This window comes from Staurois parvus, unplaced genomic scaffold (assembly GCF_062004578.1).
Source record: "Staurois parvus isolate SC_StPar_1 unplaced genomic scaffold, SC_StPar_1.0 ptg000059l, whole genome shotgun sequence".
In the NCBI taxonomy this organism is placed as follows: Eukaryota; Metazoa; Chordata; class Amphibia; order Anura; family Ranidae; genus Staurois; species Staurois parvus.
In genome coordinates, this window is record NW_028317855.1 from 17064685 (window position 1) to 17090554 (window position 25870).

At 39.6% G+C, this 25870-nt stretch overlaps 1 protein-coding gene across 4 annotated transcripts in view; it reads left to right on the forward strand.

The window, feature by feature from the left end:
• Nucleotides 1-25870, forward strand: part of PHACTR2 (phosphatase and actin regulator 2) — a 259221-nt gene that overhangs the window by 161794 nt on the left and 71557 nt on the right. For all 4 annotated transcript variants that reach the window (XM_089668643.1, XM_089668645.1, XM_089668642.1 and 1 more), the window contains exon 2: nucleotides 15529-15696. In XM_089668643.1, the coding sequence (XP_089524769.1) occupies nucleotides 15529-15696 (168 nt within the window). The remainder of the gene's footprint in view (nucleotides 1-15528; nucleotides 15697-25870) is intronic.

Here is a 25870-nt window from a genome sequence, read left to right on the forward strand (position 1 = left end):
AAACACTTAAAGCCATGGTTCACACTGGTGCGAATTGTTATGCGATTTGACAGTTTCAAATTGCATGTTAAGTCGCACCCTATTGTCCACAATGGAACTGTTCAAATCGGTCTGACTCTGAGGGAGTCGGCGTTGCACCTATTTTGAAAGTAGTCCCTGCGCTATTTTTGGCGATTTTCAGGTGCGACTTGCATAGACATCTAAGCATGAAGTTGCAAAGATGTCTGCCAAGTCACACCTGAAGTCACGCTGCTATGCTACTTTGAAATTGTGCAACTTCAAGTGAAGTCACGTGATTTCAAAGTCAGATCCAGTGTGAACCAGGGCTAAGGGGTTTAGTGAATATAGGGAGGAGAGGAAAGGAGAAAAAAGTGCTGGGCACTGCTGCCAGCCAACTATACTCCCATTCACCATCTAGACTGTAACTATTGGATCAATATCTTCTCAATACATGTTTTTTATCCAGAAGTATACATGACAGCTTCTCATTCACCTTAATTTAATGCAGGCCTTTCACCATGTATTTTACTTTGTCATTCCGTCCCTCCCCTGTTATTCATTTGCTAAAAATTTTAGTAATTTGTGACATGTATATAGTTTTATTGCCCCCCTTCTCCCTCCTACTTCCTCACTTTTTGCCTAGGTGAGAGTGACATACCTACAGCTGCCCATAGCCTCCTGGGATATTCATATTACTCATGCAGGGAGGCTGCAGGTCTGTAAATGCTGTATCATCGCAAAATGTCTCAGGTGATTTCTCAAATCCATGCCATGTAAAATCACTCTAACTGAACACCTCGTTTTGCTGTTTTGGTCTGCCAGCCATTTGACTACAATCACATGGGGGTACATTTACTCAAGCTAGAGACTACAATCACATGGGGGTACATTTACTAAAACTAGAGAGTGCAAATCTGGTTCAGCTCTGCATAGACACCAATCAGCTTCCAGGTTTTATTGTCAACGCTTGAACAAGCTTAATTTAGAAGCCATCCAACTTAGCTTCTAAGTCAAAATTGATAATTGTGGGTGCTACTGTTGTTTAATGTGTAATAATATAAAAAGATCAATGACTGTCCAGTGGTTTTATTGCCTCCTGGCCACCCACATGAACTATCCCAATACAGCAAAACTGAGCTGTCCATATATCGCAGCCACAAAGCTTTGCTTCATGGCTGCGGCATTTTTGACGTGGTGTGCACAGTTTGATGGGATACTGCCTCTCATGTCTTGGGGGCCCATCACTGTAATAGGTGGTTTTACTTCACCAGTAGTGAGACTTGAGAGGTAGGAGGGGGAAGTCCAGGGACATTGATCACAAGAGCTAGAAGTTGTTTCATTTTCTGAGGTCCAATCGAAATGTGTAAAAATTTAAGCACATGTCCACAGACAGCAGGAGTTGGGAACTATCCTATGCAAGTGTAAAATGTCTTGTAAATGTGGTAGCAGGTTCACTTTAAAGGTTTTTTCATAAACACATTTTAGACTTGCATTTCTGTTATTTTTGTTACCACTTCTGCTTTTGTTTTAACTTTACATTTCTCTTTATCATTACAGTCTCCCTGAGGGAATAGTTACCAAGGAGGCTTTCATTTTGATTTTTGTTTTGGTCTGAAAATTGGCTTGAGCTTTTAAGAAATGTTTTTGCAGCTGCATGTTGTCCCCTGTGACGGGCACATACTTATGCTCCACTTTTCATTTTGTGTCTCACACAGGGACATTAAACATGACTATATTTTAACAATTTGTATAAATTACCAGCTCTATACAAAAGACGTAGAAACTGGTATCTCCTGTATCTTCAGTTTATTGGGTCATATCATTTATATAATAATGTCATGCATGATTGTAAGAAAATAATCTTTTCACCAACAAAGATTTTGTCTGTGGTGGATAAGAAGTTTGGGTACACAGTCTAGGACTGCCTTTCTCAACCGGGGTGCGGTGGAACCCCAGGGTGCTGCCAGACGTCTTCAGGGGTGTCATGGGGAGAATGGCTGTCACTTGAGCCCGATCCCCAGCCGCACTGTACGACGGCACTGGGATTCATCAGACCACTGAGCAAAGTGAAAGCAAAGGGAAGGGGAGTGTCTTCTGTGCTCTCTGCTTCCCCCCTAGAGTGCAGTACCCGGTTGTGTGATGGAAGCTAAGGTACTGTAACTTTTCCTAATGCTGCATACGTGTTTGTGTTTGTTTTTATGTGTGTATATGTATTTTACCTTTTAACCACTTGCCCTCCTGAGGATTTACCCCCCTTCCTAACCAGGCCTCTTTTTGCTATTCGGCGCTGTGTTACTTTAACTGACAATTGCGCGGTTATGCAATGCTGCACCCAAATGAAATTTACGTCCTTTTTCACACAAATAGAGCTTTCTTTTGGTGGTATTTGATCACCTATGCGCTTCTTATTTTTTGCGCTGTAAACAAAAGACTGAAAATTAAAAAATATATATTTTTTTTACTTTCAGCTATAAAAAATATGTAGTAAACTCAAAGTTATAAGTAATAAATGTAGGCCAAAATGTATTCTGCTACATGTTTTTCGTAAAAAAAAAAAATCCCAATAAGTGTATATTGATTGCTTTGTGTGAAAGTTATAGCGTCTACAAACTATGGTATAAATACTGCAATTTATGCCATTTTTTTGCTATACAGCGCTGCGCTAGTTTAACTGACAATTGTGCTATCGTGCAGTACTGTATATAAATGAAATTTATGTCCTTTTTTTTTCACACAAATAGAGCTTTTTTTGGTGGTATTTGATCACCTCTGGGTTTGTTTGTTTTTTGCGTTATATACAAAAAAGACCAAAGATTTTGAAAAAAAACTATATTTTCTCATTTCTGTCATAAAAAATATCCCAAAAACTCAAATTTCATCATAAATTTAAAACAAAATGTACTTTGCTACATGTCTGGTTAAAAAATCCCAATAACTGAATATTAATTGGTTTGTGTGAAAGTTATAGCATCTGCAAACTATGGTATAGATAATGGAATTTACACAGCTTTTGCTTTCTGACTGCCTATCACATTTCTTGAGGTGCTAAAATACCAACCCAGTACAAACACCCCTTTTTGGAAAGTAGACACCCTAAGCTACAGTCAGGTCCATAAATATTGGGACATTGACACAATTCTAACATTTTTGACTCTATACACCACCACAATGGATTTGAAATGAAACGAACAAGATTTGCCTTAACTGCAGACTGTCAGCTTTAATTTAAAGGGTATTTACATCCAAATCAGGTGACCGATGTAGGAATTACAACAGTTTGCATATGTGCCTCCCACTTGCTAAGGGACCAAAAGTTATGGGACAATTGGCTTCTCAGCTGTTCCATAGCCAGGGGTGTGTTATGCCCTCATTATCCCAATTACAATGAGCAGATAAAAAGTCCAGAGTTCATTTCAAGTGTGCTATTTGCATTTGGAATCTGTTGTTGTCAACTCTCAAGATGAGATCCAAAGAGCTGTCACTATCAGTGAAGCAAGCCATCATTAGGCTGAAAAAACAAAACAAACCCATCAGAGAGATAGCAAAAACATTAGGCGTGGCCAAAACAACTGTTTGGAACATTCTTAAAAAGAAGGAACGCATCGGTGAGCTCAGCAACACCAAAAGACCCGGAAGACCACAGAAAACAACTGTGGTGGATGACCGAAAAATTGTTTCCCTGGTGAAGAAAACACCCTTCACAACAGTTGGCCAGATCAAGAACACTCTCCAGGAGGTAGGTGTATGTGTGTCAAAGTCAACAATCAAGAGAAGACTTCACCAGAGTGAATACAGAGGGTTCACCACAAGATGTAAACCATTGGTGAGCCTCAAAAACAGGAAGGCCAGATTAGAGTTTGCCAAACGACATCTACAGTGGGGATCGAAAGTTTGGGCACCCCAGCTAAAAATTTGTATTAATGTGGATAAAGAAGCCAAGGAAAGATGGAAAAATCTCCAAAAGGCATCAAATTACAGATTAGACATTCTTATAATATGTCAACAAAAGTTAGATTTTATTTCCATCATTTACACTTTCAAAATAACAGAAAACAAAAAAATGGCATCTGCAAAAGTTTGGGCACCCTGCAGAGTTAATATCTTGTACTTCCCCCTTTGGCAAGTATCACAGCTTGTAAACACTTTTTGTAGCCAGCCAAGAGTCTTTCAATTCTTGTTTGAGGTATCTTTGCCCATTCTTCCTTACAAAAGTCTTCCAGTTCTTTGAGATTTCTGGGCTGTCTGTCACGCACTGCTCTTTTAAGGTCTATCCATAGATTTTCAATTATGTTGAGGTCAGGAGATTGTGAAGGCCATGGCAAAACCTTCAGTTTACGCCTCTTGATGTAATCCCTTGTGGATTTCGAGGTGTGGTTAGGATCATTATCCATTTGTAGAAGCCATCCTCTCTTTAACTTTAGCTTTTTCACAGATGGCATCAAGTTACCATCCAAAATTTGCTGAAATTTTATTGAATCCATTTTTCCTTCTACTCGTGAGATGTTCCCTGTGCCACTGGCTGCAACACAACCCCAAAGCATGATTGATCCAACCCCATGCTTAACAGTTGGACAGAGGTTCTTTTCATTAAATTCTGTGCCCCTTCTTCTCCAAACGTACCTTTGCTCATTCCGACCAAAAAGTTCAATTTTAACCTCATCGGTCCACAGAACTTGTTTCCAAAATGCATCAGGCTTGTTTATATGTTAATTTGCAAAGTTCAAACGATGATTTTTGTGGTGAGGACGTACAAGAGGTTTTCTTCTGATGACTCTTCCATGAAGACCATATTTGTACCAGTGTCTCTTTATAGTGGAATAGTGTACCACAACTCCAGTGTCTGCCAGATCTTTCTGGAGGGATCGTGCAGTCAAACGTGGGTTTTGAATTGTTTTTCTCACAATCGTGCGAGCTGTTCTGTCTGATATTTTTCTTGATCTTCCAGATCTTGCTTTAACTTCCACTGTTCCTGATGACTGCCATTTCTTAATTACATTCTGAACAGAGGATATTGACATCTGAAAATGCTTTGCTATCTTCTTATAGCCTTCTCCAGCTTTGTGAGTGTCAACTATTTTCAGTTTCAGTTTTCTAGACAACTGCTTAGAAGAACCCATGGTGCTGATTGTTGGGGCAAGGTCAGATGAGTCTGGGCATTTAAAACCTTTGAGATTGACATCACCTGGTCTTCCCAGACAATGATTGAGAACAATCCATGACACTGGCAGGTCTCAGCTTGGCAAAAGGGGCAGTGCATGCTATAAATTCTGCAGGGTGCCCAAACTTTTGCAGACGCCATTTTTTTGTTTTCTGTTATTTTGAAAGTGTAAATGATGGAAATAAAATCTAACTTTTGTTGACCTATTATAAGAATGTCTAATCTATAATTTGATGCCTTTTGGAGATTTTTCCATCTTTCTTTGGCTTCTTTATGCACATTAATACAAATTTTTAGCTGGGGTGCCCAAACTTTCGATCCCCACTGTAAAAAAGCCTTCACAGTTCTGGAACAACATCCTATGGACACTTGAGACCAAGATCAACTTGTACCAGAGTGATGGGAAGAGAAGAGTATGGAGAAGGAAAGGAACTGCTCATGATCCTAAGCATACCACCTCATCAGTGAAGCATGGTGGTGGTAGTGTCATGGCGTGGGCATGTATGGCTGCCAATGGAACTGGTTCTCTTGTATTTATTGATGATGTGACTGCTGACAGAAGCAGCAGGATGAATTCTGAAGTGTTTCGGGAATACTATCTGCTCATATTCAGCTAAATGCTTCAGAACTCATTGGATGCCGCTTCGCAGTGCAGATGGACAATGACCCAAATCATACTGCAAAAGCAACCAAAGAGTTTTTTAAGGGAAAGAAGTGGAATGTTAAGCAATGGCCAAGTCAATCACCTGACCTGAATCCGATTGAGCATGCATTTCACTTGCTGAAGACAAAACTGAAGGGAAAATGCCCCAAGAACAAGCAGGAACTGAAGACAGTTGCAGTAGAGGCCTGGCAGAGCATCACCAGGGATGAAACCCAGCGTCTGGTGATGTCTATGCGTTCCAGACTTCAGGCTGTAATTGACTGCAAAGGATTTGCAACCAAGTATTAAAAAGTGAAATTTTGATTTATGATTATTATTCTGTCCCATTACTTTTGGTCCCTTAATAAGTGGGAGGCACATATGCAAACTCTTGTAATTCCTACACCGTTCACCTGATTTGGATGTAAATACCCTCAAATTAAAGCTGACAGTCTGCAGTTAAAGCACATCTTGTTTGTTTCATTTCAAATCCATTGTGGTGGTGTATAGAGCCAAAAATGTCAGAATTGTGTCGATGTCCCAATATTTATGGACTGTATCTGCTGAGAGGCATGTTTGAGTCTATGGAAGATTTATTTTTTTGCCATAAGTTTTTGGAAAATGACAAACTTTTTTTTTTTTTTACACAAAGTTGTCATTTAAATTATTTATTTCTCACACAATCCATGGGTATATGTGGATTTACACCCCAAAATACATTCTGCTACTTCTACCAAGTATGGCGATACCACATGTCAGACTTTTTGGGAGCCTAGCCACATACAGAAGCCTGAAATCCAATGACCACTTTGAAAGCCTGAAGGTGCTTAACTTCCTCATTTCACTTCCTCACTACCTATCACAGTTTCAGAGGCCATGAAATGCCAGGATAGCACCAAACCCCCCCCCCCCCCCCCCAAATGACCCCTTTTTTTAAAGTAGACACCCCAAGGAATTTAAAAAGAGGCATGGTGAGTATTTTGCAGATCTTATTGTTTTTACATGGTTTTGAAATATAAAAAAAGAAAATAAAAAAACATGTTGATATTCTTTTCTTCATGTCATATATTCTTTTTTGAGAAATCTGGGGTCTATCCGACTCTGGATATCTCCTCTGCCTTTACATTATCTAATCTCATCAAGATCGGTGTGATCAGATTCTTTCACAATTTTCTATTTCAATGGTTTTTATTAATTTTTAAACAGTATAAAAGAGAGGCAATAAAACACGCCCACGCAGGGGCTATCAATTGCACAGATAAAAAAATGCAAAATAAAAAAAAAAGGAAAAACAGTGCTCTAATGCCAACAGGGCAAAAGGTACGCCCACACAGAGGCTATCAATGGCACATAAATTACAAAACATTACTGTAACTGACTATAACAACTAAATGCAGCAGGCCAGTCACACCAAACTTTCACAATTTTCAAATGGTGCTGTTTATATCCTTCAAAACTGAAGTGATGAAATTCTCATAGCTTTCGATTTCTTAGACTATAGAGATGAGTGGTGCCATTCTGGTCTCTAGTCAGCTCTATGATCATCTGGCAGAAACACCGGTTGCATTCTCAGGTTCCCCCCGATGGCACGGGACTGACCGAGAAGGCAGTGGAAGGCAGCGGGGGATGTGGGGGCATCTTCTCCCACTGCTTGTAAAAGCAATCCTGCAGCTAATTAGCCACTTGGATTGCTTTTACATGAAAGCCGATCGCCAGCTGAAAAAAAAATGGTACCAGGATGATGCCTGCAGCTGCTGGTATCATCCTGGTATAACCACTCAAAGTCCAGTGATGTACCAGTAAGTTGCTGGTCCTTGTTGGGTGTATATGCTATGTTCTTCTTCTTTCTTCTTCTATGCAGCCTGTGCGCTGAATGAAAAAAGAGAAGAAATCTGTGCCAGAAAAAGTGTGTGGTATGCCCACCATTAGAATATACCTCCCTGCAGCTACCCACTTCTTATGGTGGGCACACATGCAATGTGCCAATAAATCTAAAATTATATGCTGAGGCATAGGGGTCATCCACCCACCGGCCACCCCAGGTCCCCGTGCTTCGGTATATATGCTCTTTTTTTGACTGCGGATGAAAAAATCTCATCCAACAGCTCCACACACACCTACTTATTTAATTCTGAGAGAAATGTGAAGCCTCATTTTGATGCACAGGCACATCCTGGGCTCTACTTCCTGATCGTATAGACAGTTTGCTGCTGGATGTCCCACCTGGATCCTATTACACCACACGATGAGTCTTTTTAACTATGTATCTTATAAGTGAAATTTATCTGTTGTTTACTAATAAATTGTCAATACTGCACTTAGAGGCACCTTCCTCTCTTTTTCATGTTACTGCAATAGAGCCTTGCTTCCACTCTAAGAAGAGCTGCCTCAGTGTTACTGCTTCCATCCACCCTGATATCCATCTGGTACCTTTATCCTACAGCTACAGAGGTTGGGCTCTAACAAGCGTGCTCTATATTAGATACATTTTCCGTATAGTCTAAGAGCAAGACCCTGTTGCTGTCAGAATAAACAGTTAGGTGCTGCAGCTGAATGGTGTTCCTGTAAAGCAAACTGTTAACAATAAAACAAAGTAACAATAGAACTCAACTCAATAAATACTTTTTTTTTTTCTTTAACTTTTTTTTATAACAACCTCTGAGTTTTGGGTCTCTCAAAATGTGATGGACAGTTTCATGACTATCTAACTTCTTTTGAGACCCTTTGTGAAAATGGTGAATATGTGCCCTGAACTGTGCCGTGCTGTACCCTATACTAATACTCCACTATTGTATGGTAGCAACGGAAGCAGTCCTTTGTCCAGAGAACAGGTTGGCCAGGACAGGAGGGACAAAAAAAGCGGGTGTCGCATCTTATTCCGTGTTTGCTACAGACACAACATCTTTTTTGGGGTGACCTTTGGTTTGGGGTACCAGAGAGGACATCCAGAAAATGCCTCTTATGCAGCCAGCTAACTGCATCTAAATTTGGATCTGCATCTGGATTTGAGGATTGGGCCACAGCACCTTCTGGATACAAAAGGGTCCTGATGATCTCTTAACTGGAATTTTAGGAAGGATCCACTTGCTTTGTAAATTACAAAAGCGTTATATATAGCTAATTGAAATAAATATACATATTTTTGTACCAGTGTCAAGCTTTCCGGGAAACTAGGTACAGATTTATCATTTGGTCGTTGAATTCCATCCCTCCCATGTTAAGGTTATAGTCATGGACACGGAGGGGTTTCTCAACAACGCCAGATACTGAACTGTTAATTTGGACTGTCGCATCTGCGTGAATGGAAAACGGGACAAAAACATCCCATTTGTCCTTCCACTTCATGGCGAGCAATTCATCATTCCTCAAGCATACTTTCCCCCCTTTTCTAAGTCGGGTATTTACAAGCTGTTGGGGGAAGCCCCGGCGATTAGTTTGCACAGTGCCACATGAGTCAATTCCAATATTGTACAGATGTCTAAATAGTGGCACGCTTGTATAGAGATTGTCCACGTATAAGTGGTACCCCTTATGGAACAAAGACGACACCAAGTCCCAAATTATTTTGCCACTGCTCCCCATGTAGTCTTGACAGTTGGGGGGCTCTACTTCACTGTCTCTTCCCTCATAAACCCTAAATTTATACGTATAGTCTGTGGCCCTCTCACAGAGCTTATACAATTTGACCCCATATCTGGCACGCTTGCTGGGGATGTACTGTTGAATGCAAGGCGGCCAGTAAAGTGAATGAAGAACTCATCCAAAAGTCATCCCTGACCTTAGTTTTAATATTGCACCACACCAAAAACACCCCGCATTTGCCAATGTATGGGGTACTCCTGAAGAGCAGAGCATTTGTCTGCGTGTCAGAAATGAGTGTGATTTTGCTTGCGTTCCACGACACATAGTAATATAAACCTTGGACAGGGGTGCCTTGTGACTGAAAATACTTTTCAAGGGCGCCCGACTGGAAAAGCTTGAGAAACACTGGTCTAGAAGACTATAATTTGCCTTTTTCCCCAGCCTGTCTGTTTGTGGTATATATTGATTGGCATACACGTGAAGCCAGACTATTGCGACCAGGCACCTGTGCAAAGTGTGGTGGACATAAATAGCAGTGAATAAACAAAAGCGGGCTTACCTTGGAGTTGCACCGTCTTCCCTAAATGCACCACCACACACTAGGCCTACATTCACATCTGAGTAGAGCGTATTCCTGGTGATTTTGAAGCGGTTTATTCAAGCATTTTACTATTTTTATAGGCATTTTTGCACTTTTGTTAAGCTTCAGGAGTTTGTCTCCTGGGCTTGGCAAAGGGAGAAGAGCAGTCTTATAGATGGAGAAAAATTGTTCAGGCAAAAAAATGCATTCCCTGGTGCTTCCATTGAAGTTTATGGGACCAAAACACCCAAGTACGCTAAGAAAAAAAGCTCATGCACTTTGAGTGTAGGGCAACAGAGCATACGAGTGTGGAGATAATTAAAAAGAATGCGATTCTTCATGTTGAGTGTAGTCAGGCATAGGGAAACGAGCAGAAAAATGCTCAAATGTGAATGAGGGCTAGAGGTCCAGACTCGCTCAAGACCACTGAAGGCCCCCAGGGTATGTCTGTACCAAATCCAAGAAAGCAAAATTATGGCAGCCATTTGAATCAATGGAAAGGTGCAAATGGGTGGAGCAGTTCCAGAACATTAAAAAAGTTTCCCCAGCATTTGATCCAGCTGGTCAGCAGAGATCTTTCTAAACTTGTCCTAACATTTACATTAAAAACAGAGGTTTTGTCTACATTGTAAAAATCCCAGTCTTGGAGAACTTATGAAAACTGTGGTCCACTGCTGCAAGCTGGTGGATATAGCACATTCCCTGCAGAATTTTCTGGAGCCAGCAGCTTGTGGAGGTGGATGAGGTGCAGCAAAATAGTTATTATTATTACACAGGACTTATATAGCGCCGACAGTTTGCTCAGCGCTTTACATTATAGTTGAAGGGAGGCACTTACTGTATCTCATTATTTTATAAGGAGATTTTAACAGTGATGGCAATATAAAGTGCAGTAAACCACAGCAGTAATTTAAATTCGCTGTACTGTAGCAAGATTTATACATAATTTAGTCACATTTAGTTACTGCATTTGGCACATTGCTAATTACACCATTTGTTATACCTCGCTAGCACCCCCTTGCCAGTCCTTCCTCCAGTCTGAATACCCAGTAGCAGTAGTATGTGGGGCTGAAAACTTCCATTTGACAGGGAATTGTGTCACCCCTCCTTCACTGTCTGACACCAGCCTACATTTGGGATTTTAGTGCCAACTGTGAAGGAGTATTAGAAGGGTGGAAGTGAGTTAGAAGACTCTAAATAAGCAAGGTGATAGTGTCTCTTTAAATGGTACACTTTGTGGAGTTCTGGCTTACATGAAAGTTTCCACAGCATGACAAATTAATTTTGTATTTGCAGTCAAGATTTAAAGCATATCTAAACCCAAAGCCATAAAGGTAATATCTTGCATTTTTCTAATCCTTAGATGTTATGGCTGCATTAGTTTTATTTCTATCTGGCAATCCTCCACCTTAATTTCCTCTCTCTTCATGTCTATGATTTTTTCCCAATTGGATCTATGGAGGGAGCCATAATCGTTACACAGACAGAACATCAAACATTTCTGCTTTTGTTTGTCTTCGTTTTTCTTTTGAAAATGAAAAATCCATTTAAAGGACCACAAAAGGCAGATTGGTAGATCTTGCTTTCCTCCTTCATTCAAAAGACTTGTTTAGTAAACCCTTGTCCCTTTTATTCATCAATACCTGCTCTTTATTGCTGGTTGTTGATATGCTTGCCAACTCTGCTTTTTAAATTGTCCCATTTTTTTAAACTTTTTTTACGATTGGTATCAAGTCACATTTTACCTTAGTAGGCTAGTAAATTCAACATTCCTTTTATTGAAGAATGGATGGGATTAGTTACTGTAGGTATGTATAATGGGAAAAAAAATTGATATTAAATTTGCTTACAAATCTGAAACATTTACAAGAATATGGACTTGTTAAAAGTTATTTTCCACCACATCAAATTGTTGACTATTACCGGTATATCAAATATAGCTCTAATGGAATAGTCTGTTAGAACACTTTTTTAAAGATTATTCTGTAGTGCTTGTAGATTGGGATTGAACAATAAAACTAGTACCAGGGACTCCTGACATTTAAACATATTTAAAACAACACTATTGTTTGCCATAAAAGAATTTGAAAGTACTGCTTCTACAGTAAAAGACTGTCAATACTTATCACTCTGGTGGACATCAGAGAAGTGTGAAAGTGTATCACTAGAAAAAAAACTTTATTTTTAGTTTTGGGGAAGTGAGGAAGGGTTATGCAGGCCATAGATGGGTCGAAAATTGGCCGATTTTCGGATCATTAATGGGCGATTTGGTCGGCCATTTTTCGGTATTTTGGCCGTTTTTTTTTTTCGGTAAAGTTGGAAAAAAATCGGCCGATTTTGCCGATCGGCCGATTTTCGCGGCAATAATGGGCAAATCGGCCGATTTTTTACCGATAAAAAATCTGCGCATGAGCAGTGACCTGCAAGAGGAAGACAAAAAGAAGAAGAGGATGAAGATGATGAAGAGGAAGAAGAAGAGGATGATGATGATGAGGAAGAAGTAGAAGAAGAGGATGATGATGATGAAGAGGAAGAAGAAGTAGAAGAAGAGGATGATGATGAAGAGGAAGAAGTAGTAGAAGAGGATGAAGAGGAAGAAGAAGTAGAAGAGGATGATGATGATGAAGAGGAAGAAGAAGAGGATGAAGATGATGAAGAGGAAGAAGTGGAAGAAGAGGATGAAGATGATGAAGAAGAAGAAGAGGATGATGATGAAGAGGAAGAAGTAGAAGAAGAGGATGATGATGATGAAGAGGAAGAAGTAGAAGAAGAGGATGATGATGACGAAGAGGAAGAAGAAGAGGATGATGAAGAAGAGGATGATGATGATGAAAAAGAAGAAGAAGAGGAGGATGATGAAGCAGGAGAAGAAGAAGAAGAATGAAAAATTAGAGGAATTCCAGTACGGCAAAAAGTGTCCCTGCAGAGAGCTCCGCTATTTCTTTGACAGTTCTCTGACAGTTCCTTGACATTTACAGAGGTTGCAACATTGTATCTATTTGTTTCCGAATAAAAACATCTGTATCCTAAATGGAAACAAATAAATACAATGTTGCAACCTCTGTAAATGTCAAGGAACTGTCAGAGAACTGTCAAAGAAATAGCGGAGCTCTCTGCAGGGACACTTTTTGCCGGCTCTAGACGGGATGAAAATCGGCCGATTTTTTTTTTTTTACCATTGTTGGTAACGTCGGCCGCTTGAACGACCGATTTTTCGTTTTTTAAAAGAAAAATCTGCCGTTTTTCTCCCCATCTATGGCCTGCATTAGATCAAACCTGGGCAAGCTGTGGCTGCAGGGCCACACCCAGCCCTTTGGCTGCCCCTCTCTAGCCCTTGATGCCTCTCTGAGCTGGTCAGCAACCTCAAGCTGACAGGCTCAGAGAAGTACACTGACAAATGTCAATGTGAGGAACTGAAAGGAGAGAGCCTGAGAACCTGGTAAGTACAGCAGGGAGGCTCAGCTCTGGTGGGAGAGCTTTTTTTAGGAGACATACTGATGCTCTCCCACAACTCTGCTACCCAGCCAAGTTCTACCTGTGTTAGCACTTGCTTGCTGAAACCCCCTGGAGTCAAGGAGTCATGCAACTGTTCTTCACTACAGGTCAGGATCTGCAAAAATTCCCGCTGTATGGATCTCGAGCTCTCTCCTTCCAGTCACAGTGCTTTCAGAGGGCATTTGACAGACAGTGTTATATGAACTCCTTACTGCCTGATTTAACCCTATAATTTAACACTACTGCGCTGCAATCGTGTGCATTGTATGTGGTTACAGCACGACCTTATTGAGCTCAATGGGAGGATTTGACAAGCAGTGATGCCTGTCAAACTACAGCTCAAATAAAAAAGTTGCTTCATGTGAACAGCTTTGGCTGGCTGTTTTACACTTCAGGGGGCAGCCAAGCCGGGGAAGGGGGGTGGTGGTAAAAATTAAATCTATTTAATGAGAAGGTGTATCTATTATTCCTAGTATCAGGTGTTTGTTTTCTATATGTTTACGTACTTCTGGCCTTTCCAGGTTCAAAATGGTCCAAAATTAATATTGAGAAGAAGTAGTCCAGCCCTCTATAACAGACCCAGTTTTTCATGTGGCCCATTGGGAAAATTGTCTACCTCCTGGATTAGACCCTCTGTCACATTTTCATTGTTGTCTTCACTGGGGTGGGGGATTCACCCCCTCAATTTCTACTGGTGACCATTGCCACTGAGAAAGGAAGAGTCCAAAATTTTAGAGTTGTCCCCGAAACACCAAAGACGTGCTGGTAGGTTAATTTGCTCCTGTCTAAATTGGCTCTAGTATGTGTATGTATGAATGTAAGTTAAGGACCTTAGATTGTACACTCCTTGAGGGTTAGGGACTGATAGGTATTTACAATATACTATATGTGTTGTACCTGTAGTAATAATAATGACTAATCGCTAGGGGAGATTTTCCAATGGGGATATTTTTTTCGGGGTCAGCTGCTTAAGGCCGGCCAAACATGGAACAAAATTCAGCCAGTTCTGCAGGGTGTTGCCAAATTTTGATCCTTGTATGGGTAAGCTGGTTGTATACAAGCTGATCTATTGATCAACATGTGTACAAGCCTGTTGGGTTTTTCCCAAATGGTCAGCATCGCCCTCTATAGCCAGCACTATTGATCACTGTATTCTGACAGTGGGGAAGGCTCCCCGCTGTCAGAATACAATAAATCAGTGGGAAGGATTCCTCCACATCCAGTGTGCGGAGTAGAGAATTGTCTCATTTTTTCGCATGGCCAGCCTAAGATTGGATGTCCCTCTAATTTTAGAGATTTCCTCCAACTTCCTGTTACATCTCTGGGACAGGAAGTGAATGTAAATTTCCCCAATGATACAGAGACAGCAAACAAATAACTTTGCAGGGGGTTTAACCCTTCCCTAATCTATCCAAAAGTTTAAAAAAAAAACTTTTAATTCACCTTAAAAAATATCAGTAAAAAGAAACCAACTGCCAGTCAGTTTGTTCCCATACATGTTTGAGCAATCTTGTTGTCAGTTTTACAAAGCACACAATTTTATATTATCTAAGGCTGGACTCCTGTTAGATCCGGTGAGGTGAATTAACAACTGCATAATAGTTGCATTCTGTGTTAGAGCAACCTATTCAAATACATGAGCTAATAACGTGCTGGACTGGTACTATTTTTAGCAATGCAGCACACCACAGCACAGGCAGTGTGTTACCGCTTGTTGTGGTACATTGCAACACATGTGTTCCCTTAGTGTATTAGGGTGCCCATGAAAATTAGTAGTACCCCAATGCACTGGTGCATGTATGGCGCATTAAGCTGCGGTACCTATATGCATGGGTATGAATTTAGCCTTATTGTTGGCTGTATCAGAAATGCTGCAGGTGAAACTAAATATGTGTTCCAGACTTCAATAAAGATGATTGAAGGGTTCAACAGTGTAAAAATAGAAGTAAACTTTGTCAAAACAGTCCAGGATGTGCCTTGCAGATTACTTTAGATTTTAGATTACTTTATATTTAAGTATATAATAAAAATGTAAAATGATATTCAATTACCTGGTTCTTTCTTCAACAGTTGATGGGCTGGACAAAGCTTCCATTGCAAACTGTGATGCACCAAACTCAGGCAATCAGTCACCTCCCTTAAAGAGGAAAGGAAGGCTCTCCTCCATAGGCAAGATCTTCAAGCCCTGGAAATGGAGAAAGAAGAAGGCCAGTGAGAAATTTCGAGAGACCTCAGCAGGTGGGTACACATACAGATAAACTCTATTCTTCCGAGGTTCATCTTGGTATAACTGCCAGGAATAAATCCTAAGTATATATTCAAACTTTTATTAATTTTATTTCAACCACCTTCCAGACTGCTGGCTGTTTGTTGCATAAACATAGAAAACGTGTTAACTTGATCAGCCCTTGCTGAAGGGGTGTCTTCAACAATGACCAATAATAATCTGTATTCCATTCACGTTGTGATGCGGCGCCTGACATAACAAAATAACAGTAGAAGTGAAAGACCTGTGTATATGATCCCTTTTCTGCTGCAGCGTTTCAGGTTTTATCAAAGGTTCCGTAAGGAATCTACGCATTACGTCAACTGTTTAGATTTTCTTCTTTCAAGCTAAATTCCAGGAATTATTGGTATTGCATACTTACATTGGTCCATCTTGGCACATATACCTAATGGGCCACTGGGGAAGCTGAAAATCACCACAGTAGTCAGTGCTACTACAGTGATGGCCGCAATCTTCCAGGTCCTGCTTGGATGCTCTGGGATCGTCTTACCTTACGCACACTGACCAGAGGGGGTCAGTCACTTGGCACTGCCCATTCATAAAACAAGGTGTTCTCTGATGGGGCAAAGTAGGGATTTTGACATCACTACCTCTTGTTGTCCAGTTAGAGAATGCCTAGTATTTATTGAACAAAATACAAGGAATTCCATGAATGGCAGTAGTGTGGAATGAGCAAGCATCTCTGTTTTTTGCACAGAGGGTAAGCCACTAATCTTGAGAAGAACCCAGAAGAGTTTGGCTATCACTGTAGTAGTGCCAATTACAGTGAATTCCAGCTTCCCCAGGGGCCCATAAGGCTAAGGATATGCATACTTTCATTGTGCCATGCTGGACCAATATAAGTATGCAATGTAGATAATTCATGGAGTTTAGTTTTAAAAAAACGGTTTACATTACAGGCAACTATTTTGCACTGGTAAGTTCACTTTTCTACTTTGACTATGCTCTGCGCTTTTCCTTCAGATAAAGACACTGTCTCTTTAACAGCAGCTCAGACTTTGTAGGCTGATAGTATAGTGCTTATGTAAGACTATTTAACACGTTCTTGGACTTGCATAATGTTAGTCTGCTCTCTCTCTTACTATCCTGTCTTGTACTGCCTTCTGGAGACATCCACACTAGCCTTTTTCAACTGCCAATGGGTCCTTTCCACTAGTCTTCTTTCATCTACTTCTGCAGCTTTTGGGAGGCAGCACAAGAGGGGGTTTTCTGTGAGGAGCAAAAGTGGAATACCAGCATGCAAGGCAGATAAGTTGGTAAAATAGTCTTGCAGGAGCATTGTATGACCAACCTGTGTGTGTATGGTCATAAGAAATTGGTGAGTATCCATGCATGTGGATGCTATGATGTACAATGCAGTTTTTTATGCATTTGATTTGACTTTTTCAGCTCTGACATTGCCACTGCAGTAAGAAGGAATCACTTTTCTATTGCAGGCATACAATAGGTTGATTTTCCTTTTAAAATTACTGGCAATGGAGGTAAATTACCAAATGATGGGGATCTGAGAAGGGAGGGGCAGAGGAGGCCTTAGGTCCAATGAACACTTTGTCGCTAGCAAGTCTTTTATCATTAAAATTTGTACACTTTGTTATAATATTAATGGCAGGTGAGAACATTTAAAAAAAATAATGCTGTGCTAGAAAATGCCTTTTTCTGATTGCATTTACAAAGGTACCATGCAGTTACAAATACATGTAGAAACAGAACAGGTGAATAAAAAATGCATGTTTTCAATCCTTTTATAAGCTTTTCTAAGTTTTACAGTGATAAGAATAAGCAAATATAGATATATATAAAGAAGTGAGTTACTGAATGTGCGTATCCAGTAACACTTTTTAGATTTCCAGTAATATTATCTGATAATGATTTAACTACTGAATGGTCTATTTGGTTTAGAGTACAGATCATGTGCCATTTTCCCAGTACAGGCCATTTCCAGTAATTCTGTATTGCCCAGTTAATCCCACGCCATTAAGAGCTTACATTGTCAGTAGGTATAATGAATTGCAGAGCACAGATCACAGTTCAGCTATAAACAGATGTTAACATAGTGTGAAATTAGAAATCCTGGCACAGAAAAGAGATATTTGTTTCAATAGCTTATGTAAATGACATATTTATTTCCTATTTTACCACCCTTACATTTGAACCTTCCTTTGCAAAAGCAACTACTGTGTATCTTGGGAGAAACAAAATCTAAATAAATAACCTGTGCTACTGTATCCAAAAAATTCTATATATGAACAGAAATACTATGCAAATAAACGCTGCTACGCAAAGTGATATACACTAAAAATACTAATAACTAATAAACCACAGCTCATTCCAATATAAATCCTAGATCCATATGCCTCAGAGTCCTTGAGGATGTCATGTAGGAGAGGCAAAACGCATTGACACAATTGAAGGGCTGCAAGGGCTGGGACAGTGATAATAATGGGTGATTTTAACTAACCGGAAATTGACTGGATTAATGGTACTGCAGGAACAGTTAAAGGGCAAAAATGTGTAAACCTACTACAGGACAATTTTATGGTACAGTTCATAGAGGCCCCAACTAGCAATGATGCTCTTATGGACCTGGTAATCTCAAACCAGACAGAGCTTATTATAAATGTCCATATAAAAGAACATCTGAGTAGTAGTGACCATAACATTATTTAATTTATTCCATATATCTATAAATGTTGCGGTCCTATTATCCAACTATATAAAGTGTGTGAAATATACTATTATATATACAAACTGACAAAAAATGTTCAATATATCAATAAAGTGATCAGAATAAAAAACAAAAATAAATCTGTTTATCCAAAAAAAGTCCAAATTTGTGATAAAGTGATTAAAACATAATACAGTGACTTTCTGTGAAACCTTCTAAGCCTATTATACAGGCTTAATAAACTTTTGGTTCACATATCCTGGAACCTACTAGAATTGCTGCAGTATATGATGGATGTTGGGAACTTCTTGCAAACACCTTTCCCCTTTAAACTCTGTATATCCCTGCTGAGATTTCTCCCTCCTTCAGCAAGTTGGTGATTTTGGGAGCAATTACAAAATACAGGTGTGTGTAACTTGCAAGCCAAACAAAAAACCTTAGAGATCACTAACAATTAACACATACTCCAACTGTGCAATTTAAATCATATATCTATAAATGTTGCGCTCCTATTATCCAACTATATAAAGTGTGTGAAATATACTATTATATATACAAACTGACAAAAAATTTTCAATATATCAATAAAGTGATCATAATAAAAAACAAAAAAATAAATCCATTATCCAAAAAAAAGTCCAAATTTGTGATAAAGTGATTAAAACATAATACAGTGACTTTCTGTGAATCCTTCAGTGAAAATAGATGTGCGCTCACCTCCTTCTAAGCCTATTATACAGGCTTAATAAGCTTTTGGTTCACATATCCTGGAACCTACTAGGATTGCTGCAGTATATGATGGATGTTGGGTACTTCTTGCAAACACCCTTCCCCTTTAAAGGCTGTATATCTCTGTAAGGATTTCTCCGTCTTCCAGCTGCTTTGAATCACTAGCACAATCCTCCTTATACGTTCCTCAGTGTTGAAGGAGACAATAGGAACATAGTGCTTTATCCTTAAAACAGACTTTATTTTATTCCACAAATCTTAATCAATGCACTCACATTGTTAAAATAAAAAAAACGCTTTCAGTGATAAATGCCTGTATCAGCCGTTGGCATATGTACTTGCCGCTTGTTCTCTCTGAAACCGAGTGATCATGGGCTTATGGCCAAAGTTAAAAAAAAAGATATAGGTAATAAGAAAAAAGCTTTTATTAATTGTAAAAATGAAGGAATGCTGACATCGTTTAAACATTACAAAGAATATAACACAATATGCAAAAAGGAAATAAAGGCCACAAAAATTGAAAACAAATGACAGATTGCAATAGATAGCAGGACAAACCTCCAAAAATTCTTCAAATATATTAATAGTAAAAAGGTCTGGTCCGAGCATGTAGGCCCTGTACAAAATAATCTAGAGTGGGTGACTGTAGACAAAGAGAAGGCAAATTTATTAAATACCTTCTTTAGCTCTGTGTAAACAAAGGAGCATGGGGGAGCTCTTGTCCATAATGGGCATGGTATTGACACAGCTACAGATGATCCATATTGGCTCACAATTGATATGATCCAGAAATATTTAAACAGAGTAAAATTGAATAAAGCACCTGTACCAGATGGCATACACCCAAGGGTCCTTAAAGAATTGAGCTCTATCATTTCAAAGCCATTGTTTCTAATTTTTAGGGACTCTTTAATGACTGGCATAGTACCACTGGATTGGCGTAAGGCCAATGTAGTGCCTATATTTAAAAAGGGGTCAAAATCTTTACCAAGTAATTGTTGACCTGTTAGTTTAACTTCTATATTTTGAGAAGATACTGGAGAGTTTAATAAAAGACCACATAGATGAGTTCTTGCTGGAAAAAAATATTTTAAGCAACAGAAAGACAGAAGTTGTCAAACAAATCTGATTTCTTTTTATGAGGAGGTGAGCAAAACCTTGGACAGAGGGGTGGTGGTGGACGTGCTATACTTGGATTTTGCAAAAGCATTTGACACAGTTCCCCACACACGGCTAATGTGTAAGGTGAAGTCTACGGGCTTGGAAAAATCCATATGTACATGGACAGAAAACTGGCTAAAAGATTGTATTGAAAGAGTAGTGGTTAATGGTTCATACTCTGAATGGTCTAGGGTTGTCAGTGGTGTACCCCAAGGTTCAGTGTTGGGACCCTTACTTTTTAATATATTTTTAACGATAGAGGGTCTGGGATTAAAAATACCATTTCAGTCTTTGCCCATGACACTAAACTGTGCAGTGGAATAACGTCCTTACAGGATGTCTCCAATTTACAAACCGACCTCAATGCACTGTTTGATTGGGCAACTGTGGCAAATTATTATTATTATTATACAGTATTTATAAAGCGCCAACAGCTCACTCAGCCGCTGGCTCACAGGCAGTGAGGAGGGGGCGGGGCTGAGCCACGCGCTGTGTGTCTAGGAAACGCATGCTCTGTGTGTCTCATAGACGCACAGAGGTGGTTCGGGAGCGAACACGCACAAGTGCATACTCTGGGGGCACTCAGCAAGGGGGAAGGGCTTGGAATGCTGTCGGCTGGAGTAGGATCAGGCTGCTATGTGCAAAGCCATTGCAGAGAGCAGACAGGTATGATATGTTTGTTATTCTTAAACAAATCGGAACCTTTACAGTCACTTTAAGTTAAAAAAAAATTAACAGACTTACTGGCTGGATCGTCAGGTAAAAATACTATTGTTAACTGAGGCTTTGTGCAAATTAAGTTTTTAATACAATCTCCTTTAATGATAGTTGTGCATACCTAATACAATTTCCTGTATAGTATGCACATTTTAAAATGATAATGGCAGTTAGGAAAATATTATGGAATCACCATGCTTGCACACCTTGGTGAGCTGTTGCACCTAGCTGATTGACATGAATCATGGCTCCAACACGAGAGATGTCAGTTGAAACAAAGGAGAGGATTATAAAACTTCTTCAAGAAGGTAAATCCTCACATAATGTTGCAAAAGATGTTGGTTGTTCCCAGTCAGCTGTGTCTAAAATCTGGACCAAGTACAAATCAAATGGAAAAGTTGTAAAAGGGACGTGTTCTGGTAGACCAAGGAAGACATCAAAGTGTCAAGATAGAAAACTTAAGCAATATGCCTAGAAAACAGAAAATGCACAACAAAACAAATGAGGAACAAATGGGCAGAAACTGGAGTCAATGTCTGTGACCGAACTGTAAGACATGGCCTAAAGGAAATGGGATTACATAGAGAAAAGCCAAATGAAAGCCATCATTAACACCTAAACAGAAAAAAACAAGGCTACAGTGGGCTAAGGAAAAACAATCATGGACTGTGGATGACTGGATGAAAGTGATATTCAGTGATGAATCACGAATCTGCATTGGGCAGGGTGATGATGCTGGAACTTTTGTTTGCTGCCATTACAATGAAATGAATAAAGACTCCTAAAGAAAACATACAAATTTCCACAATTGTTGATGATATGGGGTTTCATGTCAGGTAAAGGTACGGTGGGAGATGACAGTCATTAAATCTTCAATAAATGCATGTTTATATTGAGATTTTGGACACTTTCTTCAATCAGTTGAAGGATGTTTGGTGATGATATCATTTTTCAGAATGATAATGCATCTTGTCATAAGACAAAAGCCTTGAAAACTTTCCTTCAAGAAAAACATATAGGCCCTGATTTACTAAGAATTGAGTCTACCAGCAGACGCTGAACATTCAAGCAGACTCAATTCAATCATTTAAGACCTTTTAGTGTTCAGAAAGGCGCCCAGCAAGTTGATTCAAAAGAGTCTAATTTCTAGACACTATCCTGTTCGTAAATACAAAACCAGCTTGGGTGTATTTCTAGACGCAATGCCGGATATGGTCACTAGGTGGCGCACAAGCGCGGGCACTGTCCCATTGGCATTTATCTGCCTGCATATGAGAATACTTATAATTTAAAATAAAAAGCACACCTATATTATATTTTTTTATTTTATTACTGTTTTGTTGCTGTTGCTCCAAAAATGATCGGCCAACTAATGCATTTCCTAATGAATGTCATACATCCTATTTTCAAATGTCAAATATTTTCAAACTTATATCTCAAATAATTTGAATGCCCAGTTCTAATTTCCCAATATAATTATATATCTTCATTCTCTTTAATCATGTAACTATTCTACATTCCAGCTCAAACTCTTGTCTGCTACAGTGGCTTAGTGGTTAGCACTCATGGCTTACAGCACTTTGGTCATGGGTTCTAATCCCAGTCATGGCCGCACCTGTCTGAAGTTTGCATGCTTTCTCTGTACGGGTGTTTTTCTGCCAACACTCCAAAGACATGCTGTTAGGTTAATTGGGCCTAGTATATGTCTGAGTTTCTGGCCTTAGATTGTAAGCTCCTTGACATTACAGACTATTGTGAAAGGACAAAATATGGAAGTCAATTTCCAAGGTGCTGTCAGTGTCAATTAAGATTTTGGCTTTTTGGTCAATGACTAGAAAGCAGAGAGGGAGTGAATCTTACCTGCATCCTGTTCTTCTGACAAGTTTGAAACTTTAAATTTTCCTTCTGTTTATATTTCATTGCAATTTTGTTTCTCTTCTCTTAAACCTCTCTCCTTATACAACTTGACCCCTCCCACCCCCACCCCCGTCATCACATGTTCCATCTGCAAATCTATGTATCACCACCCCACTCTTTTTATTTAACTATTTACTGATCTGTTAATGTGTCTCATTTCCTATCAGCTACAGCTCAGATATCACATTATTATAAGATTCCTAACTGTATCTCACCACTAGTCTGATTGAATTCACAATTCCTGGTCAGTCCCATTCCCTTACCTATAATAACCTTTAGGGCCAGTTCACACTACATGCATTTCAGTAGCTTTTTTCTCCATCCAGAATGTACAGAAAAAAGGTTATATGGTTGTCAATGTCATAGTTCACATCAGTACCTGCATTTCCAGTGCGTTGTAGGTGCTGCCAAAAAAGCGTAACAGGCTGCATTGTTTATGCACAGAACTGTACTGGAATGCAGTAAAACACCCTGGAACACACTAAAATGCACATGTCCCTAATTGAATTGAAGAAAAAGAGAGGGAAAAAATTTAACTGGAATGCATAAAGAAATGCGCTGGAACGCGTCAAAAACGCATCCAAAATGCACTGGAACACGCTAAACATGCATCAAAAATTGTGCATGCAAAAACACATCTGGAACACATCTAGACTGTTTCTATAGTGTGAACTGGCCCTTAGGACTTGTTCACACCATTTGTGGTGAAGAAACGCATGCAAGAGCACGCATTTTCCTGCACAGCAAAGAAATGCAATGCCCCTTGTAGATGTGTGCATGTATCATGATGCAAACTTAATTGCACCTCCACATGTCTAGTAAACACAGATGCATTCACAGGCACCAAAACGCATGGCACCACACTACTGTGTGGTTAGGTGCAACACACTTTTAAAATAATATGCCTGCAGTATTTTTGCATGTTCCCACACTCTTGAAATTAATGGGCTGAGGAAAAAAAATTCAAAAATGCCACATTCACACAGGTCCTCTGGCCTGTACAGCATGAATGAGTGGGTTGTTCATGTGGCTGGAGCCACCTGTTACACTATGGGGACACAGCAGCTGTATGAACACAGGTGTTAATCTGACAGGTGGGGAAGTGGCCCAGAATGCTCACTGTCTGTGTTCAGGGCTGTACACCTGCACCCATATGCTTGTCAGATTTAGGACCTGCAGCATTTCCATAGTGTAACATAGGTTGCCTGCAAATGGCGACAGCCACTAATTCACACTCTCCAGGCCATAGCACCCATGTGAATGAGCCCCAAGACGTCAGTTACACACACAGCTTTATTAACTCAGTACAGTTTTATCATTTAGATTTAACAGGAATTTGGTTGGGATTATGTCCATTAATGTTTTTAGTGTATTTTTATCGTAAATATAATTTGGATATTTTCTCTGGCAGTAGGGGGCTGTCAGGTAGGCTGCATGGGGCCCCCACAAAGCCAAAAAATAGATTTGCAAATTACCACTAAACTCTCCTAACTAAACTCCCATCCACTAACACTCCCCACTACCACTTTCGGGTGCGCGCGGACATCCTTCCTCTGCAAACATGATGATGTATTTCCGGAATGACAGCCGCTGTAGCGCCTCCTCCAACAGCTGTCTTGGCGTTTATTTGTGTGCCATAACAATTTTCCACGTGGCTCCATTGTGTATATGACATTCGCGAATATATGTTTGCAGCTCTATTGTGTATATGACTTTGTTCAATATATGTTTGCAGCTCTATTGTGTATTTGGCATTGGCGAATATATGTTTGCCGGTAAAGGCCCAAAGTCAACATAAATTGGGGGCCTAATTTATTACTGTTAAGAGGATTGTGAAAAAAGAATAGCCAGCTGCACATTGAACACGACCTGTTCATTGGTACATAACATTGTCTTGTGGTGCAATAGGGGGCTTTTGGTTTGTTAGTTTGGATATACTTGCATATGTGCGCTCTAACAAGGAAGATTTGGGGATATTATTATATAGGTAGCAAAAAATAAGTATTGGGGTGCTAGCATATTGAACTTGAACATGAAATAACCCCCCCCAAAACAAAATTGTCCAAACATTTATTGATCAAATACATATTCCACATTTATTTGGACAGCAGCAACAAGTAGGTATAGTCAACTTCTTGGTGGGAAAAAAATGTAGGATTGATGTTGCTAAAATAGAACATTCCTGCTCATAAAAGATTTCTAGAAGATACTTCTAATGAACAGTGCTTTCACAGGTTACAACAGAAAACAAATGGTTAATATGAATCAAGCAACATTTTCAGGGCCATAAAATTAACACACACCATCACTTAGTAGGATTATCTATCCACAAAACAGGCTCCAGATCAAAATATCAATATAATACATAAAGAGCCAAAATAACAAACACCTTGCCAAATCCCCCACACATACATTTCTGATCAGGTTTGTCCTAAAACTGCATTTCAGTCTAAATAAGCAAGCAAACTATAGCCAAGTGCAGATTTGGAAGAGCAGAGCAATTGACATGTGTTAGGATTACAATGCAAAGATAATAAACACCCAAACATTGTGCAATAATACACAAACATACTTTAGAAGGAAAAAAATGCAAAACGTTTACAGCCCAAATCAAAACACAACCTGAGTGGGGTCTGGGGGCAATTCAGCACAATATCTCTTCATCCCCCCCCCCCCCAACCACCACAGGCAAGCCCCACAAATCAGAGTCATTAAGAAAGCAACAGTGAAGTGTACCTGTGCAGCATACAACAGAAAATTGAACAGGGATGTGAAGGGGAACCCCATGGCAACATTTATTGGCACTATGGACACAATTCACTCCAGATTATCGCATGAGTTAAGTCAGTCACATGACCACATCTCACATGAAATACTTAAAATGTCAATTCACTTTTGCTAGTATGTGGTATTTCCCATAAATCGGAAAAACACTC